Raw genomic sequence first — 8,719 nt, 5'->3', positions numbered from 1 at the left:
ATAAATGGAAAGGGCGTCATCATTTCCTCTGGATGAAGTGACCGGGGGTGGAAAATGCGTCGCACACTCGGTCATCCGTCACCATAAATGTCCTGGCAATGGGCGCCGTAGAGAGGGCCCACCGGGCAGCTGCAGAGCAACCCGGTGTGCCCGCCCTGTCTTGTTCCTCTGCCACAGCAGCGCGGCAGACGGAACGCCTTGGTCCTTACGACGTTATCCCGAGACAGGCCGGATGGCACGGGACGGGACCCGTGCAATTAATAACCCCACGCCTCTCTGCCAAAACATAGCAGGAACTGACACTGAGCGCGGCGGGATCAGTTGGAGGTGACAGGCCACGCACGCTCATTAAATGCAGCCTCAGGCCTTTGACTGGTTGACACCTCATCGGTGGGCCCCTCGGGGGCCTTTCTGGGTCGTCGGGGTACCGAGTGCTCGGGGGTACTGTTCACATCCCCGAGCACTCTCTCTCGAGAATGCCTTTCCTTGTCCTCGGGGTGCCGAGTGCTCGGGGGTACTGTTCATCTCCCCGAGCACTCTCTCCCGAGCACTCTTGTACAGACCCTTGGGGAACCAAGTGCTCGGGGGCCGCCGCATGTAGCCCCGAGCACTCTCTCCCGAACACTCTTGTACAGATCCTCGGGGAACCGAGTGCTCGGGGGCTGCCGCACGCAGCCCCGAGCACTCTCTCCTGGAACTTAGCTCTCCTGATCGTCGGGGGACTAGGGTGCTCGGGGGTGACCGTACACCTCCCCAAGCACTTTCTTCCCGGTACTTGGATTCCGTGGATTATCGGGGAACTGGGGTACTCGGGGGCCACCGACTGTGGCCCCGAGCACCTTCTCCCGGGACTTAACCTTTTCTCATCCTACAGGAGAGGCCCCGCGGGATGACGCCATGTGGCAGATGGCTGGCCTGGCCTCGGGATTCGGGGACCCTCGGTTCCTGATACACCGATAGTGTGGGTGCTCAATGATCATATGGAAATGATTAATACAATGGCACATGATGGTCTCTTTTGGAAAATAGGGAATTGAGGTCTCCTTGATTTGAAATTAAGCGGGAGCAGTAAATGATACGGTATCGGGATGTTTTGCACACCGGATATGATTGCAAGTCTGATAGATCTTTATGGTATATGATACAGTTATTCGGACATGCATGTATCCTTTCTACATCCATCTCGAATGGACAAAGAATCTGCTTTGCTTTATATGTGCTTTTGAGCAGCTCGTTTTTATCTGGAAACATGTTAGATAAGAGTTCTAATAGCGTCGTGAAACTCTTGTCTAATCAACCATAGCTTGCTTTCAATTTAAGCAGTTCAAGCACGGATGACAACTTTGTATATTCCGGTTTGCATCCTGGGAACAACGGCTTCTTCGAGTCCTCGATCAAACACATGAATCTGTTAAAGTCTCTCTGAGTCCTTAAGTTCACGTCTGCATCTGTCAGCATCTGATCCAACCTATCATCGTCGCCTGCAGCACCACAATCATCATCATCTGCACCAAGTTCCTCGTCATCTTCACTTCTAACATCGACTTCGGGTTTTTTGACGATACCAACGTCTTCATGTAACACATTCTACTCTTCACCATGTTCGATCCAACGCGTGTAGTCCGGTTTGAAGCCCCTGATAATCAAGTACGCTTGGATCTGTAGGGTTGCATTCTGTCTAAGAAAGGATCTTTCGTTTCTACAATCGTAGCAAGGATAATATATAAATTCAACACCCTTCTCCAATCGATCCTTCTCGGCAGCTTCCAGAAAAGTCGTCACACCATCAAGGTACCCTTGGTTCGTACGAGAACCATACATCTAGCCACGATCCATCTACAATGTACGAAATAAATTAATGTCAAATCAACCAAATAAAATAGAGCAACCAATATTTTTGTAAAAAAGGGAGCTACCATGCATGCATGCATGAATGAACCACACAAATGACAATTAATTCAAAAATAATTAATGATTACCATTATATTAATTGTATATATGAATATCTAAAATAAGGGCAAACATTAGTTCAAAACTTATCGTTAAATACTACCGTTATTGATAATTTTATTTTTATATACCAAAAATCCAAAATTTATCTACATTAACACTAGATTAAAGCTAGCAATTTATACTATCACATAATTAAACCTTCATCTATACTTTGAGCTTCATATATATACCTAGAATAACTAATATATTCTAGATCATCATGAAAAAAAATCTAAATCTACTTATACATATAGTTGATCTCTCAAGACTAAATTAGAACACAAATCTACATCATCAAATGAATAGAACAAAACTATAATAATATGAAAAAAATCTAGATCTATATCTAGCTAGCTCTTCAAACCAAAATCTAGACTATCTAAACGAAATAGAGCATAATGCTTACCTTGAAGTAACAAATGCCAATGAATCTTCAAGTGTTCACCGAAATCTAACAAATTCTTTTTTTCAAAATCGTCCTTTCTCTCCAAAAGCTACGCATAAACACTTCACTATCCGGTACCACTGTTCTGCTTCGATCCAGAGGTAGGGAATGATGTACTACTATTAATAATATAGACGACTTCATCTTCGGAGCCATCTGGACTAAAGTGTCCCACCCCCAGCTATTTTCTCAGACGGCATGTTTGGAGCCGTCTATATTCTTAATATGAATGGCTCGTGTTTGGAGCCGTCTGTGATATTCTTTTTAGTATAGAGGCCCCAAATACGATCCGTCTATATTAATATTATAGGCGGCTCTAATTTGGAGTGGTCTGTGATACTGTTTTTATTACAGACGGCTCATAATTAGAGCCATATGTAATATTAATACAGACGGTTTCTTTTGGAAACCGTATGTACTAAAAGGGTCGCACCCCTCCCGGAGGGGTCTACTCATTATTACAGACGGTTCTTGTTCAGACCCGGCTGTAATAATCTTTACACAAATGGCTTCACAGAACCATCTGTACAGAGATGTTTCACCAAATCATTTTCATAGTAGTGTAGCCTGCCCATCAAGCATGCTCCATCTCGCACAACAGTAACACTATATTCCTCATCGGATGGTTCTCGAGTGCGTTTCTTTAACCGGACATTAGGAATTCGATTAATGCAAACAAGTTGAGTTTAACTATGCCTTTGTTTTGTGTATCATTAAAATGTTGCAGACTGAGGGATTCTGATCAATTTATTGCATTTGTAGTGCCACATCTAAAAGTCTACACGTTATCTGTAAGTTTTTTTTAAATGTACTCCAAGGTACTGTTAACATCCATTGTGAGATGGTCCATTGATTGATATTTCTATTAGGTAATGGATACAACATTCAATTATGGTGTAACAAATAAGGAAATCAAAGATTTTGGCACCTGTCATTTATGAAAGGATTTGATTTGTTGTATATGTTTCCTGATTAAGCATTTAAATTTTCAAATTTGTACAATGTTGAATTCTGGTAGTAAAATTTTCGAAATTGGTATGAAGTTCAATATTGAGACGATAATATAAATGAATGCCTGGTTTTTCATTAAAGATTATCTTGGAATTTTGAACTTACGTTGAGATTCGAATCGTAGTATGCACGCAATAAAAATTTGAGATTTCTGGGCACATATTTTTTTTCATCCAATTACAACGTGTGTTTCTATAGGTTTTGCTTTATTTTGCACTTTGAAATTTCGGATTTCGGACATGCAAGTGCAAATTAGCAGTTTTCGTTGTACGCTGCTTTTTATTTTGGTAGGTGCGGCCCTTGATTTCTGTGCATGCCTGTCTGAGTTTAGAGGGATATGGACAGTATTGACAAAATAGATAATATACGGAATATATATTGTAAACATAGATAATATATTATCGTATTTAGAATATAGCATGTGTATTCAGCACATTATTCATTGAAAATAGGTTTTTAATACACCGTGCATCGAAAAAGATAAGGCCTAGGTGTGTTTGGCACCTCATGTGCCGAATACTGTGTATTCGGCACATGAGGTACCGAAAACCAATAGTATTCAGTGTTGAGAAATTATTAATTTCTAATGTCTCTTGGCCTCTCTTTTTCTCCCTGGGCCATCCGGCTCTCTCGTTTTGGTAGCCCAGGCCCATGCGGGTGGGGATATCCTTGCCCAAGGATTCGGATAGAGTAGAGAGAGAGAGATGAGAAGAGATGGAGAGAGTAGGGGGAGAGAGGAGCTGGTGGCGCATGTGGGTGGCGGCACAACCTCCCTCCGCGTGCTTCGGGTGCGTGGGGGGATTGGATGGCGGCGTCCAACCCTATATGATGGAGGCCAGTTCCTTCTGTCCAGACTCATCGAGAAATCGGCTTTCTTCCTTTTCCCCATCTCCTCCACACGGTTCTTCTATGATTTGCCTTTCTTGATACAATTTTGAGCCGAGCTGCACTCGGTTCTGGTGGTCAGAGCTTGGCTATCTGGGAGTCTAATCGGTGGAGGTGCTGTGTTGGTGCTCCTTGGAGCTGTATTAGCCAACACTCGCCCGTATTGCAGTGGTGGTATGGTCAAGGCGTTGTATCTCCATCTTCCTCTCACCGACGGTAACTGGTGAGTGATCGGATTTCTGGGACAACGGCTAGTGAGCCGTGCCTTGCCTCATTCATCGGTGCTTTTCAGCAAATTGCACTGTGAGTATCATTCCCTTTCTATTCTCTGGACAACAAATTCATACTCTATGATTGCTTGATGATGATGAGTGTATATTGAGATTGAGAATGTTTCTGAGTACCCTAACATAGGTCTGTGATGAATCTAGTTCAGTGACACAAAGCTTATTCTTGGAGGTTATTTCGGGTGATTATTCATTTTGTTCCTATTCACTTAAACTCTTGTTGGCTTTGCTATCCAGTGCAATTTCATGTCACTGTGATCCCTGTATAGGTGTTGTTGTAAGCTCAGTTTTGCTTAATCTTTCTGGTACTTGGTACCTGAATAGCTAGCTATTCAGTACTACCCTTTTGCAAATTGACTCTTGTCTCTGTTTGATTCGGCAGTAGGTTGCTACCCCTATGCAGAACTTGAGGATTTTGTTTTGATCATGACAGCCATGGACATATGATAATTGAGTTTTTTTAGAACTAGATTAGACTCTATTTGCTAGTTGGATACTCAGAAATATTGCTCTATCCATGATATTTACACTAGAACAATTAGGGAGTAGAACTTAAAAAGTTCTGGGGCTTGTTGTTTCATTAAATCTGAGAGTACTTTTATTCATAATATGTTTATGTTGTCTAGTCCATGTTTTACACATGATATTTGGAATTGTTATATTAGTTATGCTGTCCTTTTGTATATCGATCATGTGTGTTGGTGCTGATCTGTCACACACTTATATTTTTATTTATGGAATATTGAAATCCATGCTCTGTTTATCGCATATAATACAACAATCCAGAAAATCCAATTACTTCTGTGATGGCTAGCTTTGGATCTTCTATCCTACCTCCGTTGTCCTCGAACGCGATAAAGCGTGAGAGTTTTGATGGAACCGGCTTTAAGCGCTGGGAGGCCTAGACGAGGCTATGGTTGATGGAGCTCGGAATATTCTGGATCCTCACCGAAGAGCCGCCCGCCCCTCCCGGGGAAGTCGTGCAAGACGAGTTCGAAAGAACGCGTCTCAACACGTTAAGGGCCCGTTGGGTGAAGGCAAATGCCTCAGCCTTAGCATGTCTCTTGGCCGTCCTATCGAACAGGCTCTTCGACGTCTATGTGGGGTTCAGGGAAGCATGAAAGGTGTGGACGGAGCTGAATGACAAGTATGTTGAAAGTGACAACGACAATGAGTCCTTCTTGGTGGCAATCTATCTGAACTTTCGTATGGGAGATGGCAGATCAGTCATGCATGAGTTACAACTGATCATGCGAGACTTAGGCCAGTACGGCTGTGTCCTCCCTAAGAATTTCCAGGTTAATGCCATTCTAGCCAAGCTGCCCACTTCTTGGTGTGACTTTGTCACTGCACATCGGCACTTAAAGCAGCAATTGACTCTTAATGAGCTCATTGCTGCTATTAATGTTGAGGAGAAGTCTAAGACAGGCTATGGTGGGGTGAAGGTGCCTGCTCAAGCTAACCTTATCGAGCACAAGAACCACCCTGGGAAAAATGTGAAGAAGGAAAAGGCCAAGCTTGGTTTTTCTGGACCGAAGGCTAACACGATGAAAAAGAAGAAGAAGCCCGAGATTGTTTGCTACGTCTGTGGTGGGTTGGATCACTTCTCTTTAGGGTGCAGATGGTGGATCCGTACTGATGGGGAACAGGGTCTCGGTAGCAGTGCGCAGAGTAGGACAAGTGAGCTTGAAGCTGACTTCCGGCAAGACTCTTGTCCTAAAGTATGTGCTTTTCATGCCTGTCATGACCCATAATCTTCTCAGCGGATCGATGCTGTGCTAGCAAGGAATAAAGTTAGTGTGCGATTCAAATAAAGTAGTATTGACCAGGTGTGGGTCGTTTGTAGGAAAATGCTATGATTGCGGAGGCATGTTCCGCATTTCTATTTTTGATAGTCCCACAAACATTTTCTATTCTTCATATTCTAATAAGAATATTGATATTTGGCATTCTCATATGTGTCATATTAATAATGAAGCAATAGTGTGTTTGAGCAAGATGGATCTTATTCCTTCATATAATTATGACAAGAGCCATAAATGCGAGGTGCATGTGCAAGCTAAGCAGCCCCACAAACCGTTTCACTCAGTCGAGGGGAGAAGCACCTCGCCACTTGAGCTGATCCATTCTAATGTGTGTGAGATGAATGCAATTTTAACTAAGGGTAGCAAAAGATACTTCTTTACTCTTATATGTACCTAAGGCCTTTATGGCAAATTCACTAGTAAGTTGGTGGGTTGATACAGGTGCTACAATGCATATTTGTGATGATCAGATGTGTTTCACTTCTTTTCAGGGCGTAGATGGTGGATCCGTACTGATGGGGAACAGGGTCTTGGCAGCAGTGCGCGGAGTAGGACAAATGAGCTTGAAGCTGATTTCCGGCAAGACTCTTGTCCTTAAGGATGTGCTGTTCATTCCTGTCATGACCCATAATCTTCTTAGCGGATCGATGCTATGCCGGTAAGGAATAAAGTTAGTGTTCGATTCAAATAAAGTAGTATTGACCAGGTGTGGGTCATTTGTTGGAAAAGGCTATGATTGCGGAGACCTGTTCCGCATTTCTATTTTTGATAGTCCCACAAACATTTTCTATTATTCATATTCTAATAAGAACATTGATATTTGGCATCCTCATATGTGTCATGTTAATAATGAAGCAATATTGCGTTTGAGCAAGATGAATCTTATTCCTTCATATAATTATGATAAGAGCCATAAGTGCGAGGTGTGTGTGCAAGCTAAGCAGCCTCACAAACCGTTTCACTCGGTCGAGGGGAGAAGCACCTCGCCACTTGAGTTGATCCATTCTGATATGTGTGAGATGAATAGAATTTTAACTAAGGCCGAGGTGGAAAACCAGCTGGGGAAGACAATAAAGAGACTGAGGTCTGACAGAGGTGGGGGATATATTCCCAGGGATTTCTCCGAGTTTTGTTGACAAAAATAGCATAATCCATGAATTTACGCCACCATACTCACCACAGGCCAACGGAATAGCCGAGAGAAAGAATCGAACAATTTGTGACTTGATTAACACCCTGTTAAAAAGTTCTGGTATGGCTAACTCATGGTGGGGTGAAGTTGTTCTCACAGTTAACTATGTTCTGAACAGGGTCGCTCCTCGAAACCGCGAGGTAACCCCTTATGAAGGATGGAAATGGAGGAAACTGAATCTATCATTTCTTCGCACTTGGAGCTGTCTAGCTAAAGACATGTTCCCCTACCGAAGAAAAGGAATTTAGGACCAAAGATTGTCAATTGTGTCTTCCTAGGGTATGCACACCAGAGTATCGCCTATAGATTCCTAGTGCTCCATTCTGAGGTCTCAGACATTGCCGTCAACTCGATAATGGAGTCTCAGGATGCGACATTCTTTGAGCACATTTTTCTTATGCGAGCGAAGGAGAATGAAACCCTTGATCTTTTAGTTGACGAACCTGCTCCTCAGAGTGTCACTGACACGGTTCCTGAATTGGAACTTAGGAGAAGCAAGAGGCAAATGACGGAAAAATCTTTGGGAGATGACTTTGTCACCTATGTCGTGGATGATGAACCACAAAACCTTTCAGAGGCATACGCTTCTCCAGAAGCGGAGTACTGGAAGGAAGCAGTTCGTAGTGAGATGGATTCAATCATCATCAACGGAACCTGGGAGTTAGCAGACCTCCCAGTTGGCTGCAAGTCAGTCGGTTGCAAATGGATCTTCAAGAGAAAGCGCAGACCCGATGGTACTATAGAAAAGTACAAGGCTCGATTAGTGGCTAAGGGTTTTACGTAAAAGGAAGGTGAGGACTACTTTGATACGTATTCTCCTGTTGCCAGATTGCCCACTATCCGCGTGCTCTTAGCACTGGCAACTTTGCATAATCTCCTTGTACATCAGATGCATGTCAAGACCGCTTTCCTTAATGGAGAGCTAAATGTGGAGATTTACATGTAACAGCCAGATGGATTCATGGTAATAGGACAAGAGAGTAAAGTATGCAGGTTAATCAAATCCCTGTATGGTCTCAAACGGCCCCTAAGTAGTTGATACTACACTGACCTCGGCCGGCTTCTATGTTAATGAACCCAATAAGTGCGTGTATTATCGATA

At 43.2% G+C, this 8,719-nt stretch overlaps 1 protein-coding gene across 1 annotated transcript; it reads left to right on the top strand.

Annotated features, from left to right (window-relative positions):
* Positions 1-5,849: 5,849 nt before the first annotated feature.
* LOC133898536 (uncharacterized) lies at positions 5,850-7,087 on the top strand. The gene is made up of 2 exons (XM_062339251.1): positions 5,850-6,341; positions 6,917-7,087. Exons 1-2 carry the CDS (start codon positions 5,850-5,852, stop codon positions 7,085-7,087), a joined length of 663 nt encoding a protein of 220 aa, XP_062195235.1.
* The last annotated feature ends 1,632 nt before the right edge of the window (positions 7,088-8,719 follow it).

Source organism: Phragmites australis, chromosome 18 (genome assembly GCF_958298935.1).
Source record: "Phragmites australis chromosome 18, lpPhrAust1.1, whole genome shotgun sequence".
Lineage (NCBI taxonomy): Eukaryota > Viridiplantae > Streptophyta > Magnoliopsida > Poales > Poaceae > Phragmites > Phragmites australis.
Note: the sequence above shows the minus strand (reverse complement) of the source record. Positions and strands in the feature narration are given on the sequence as shown.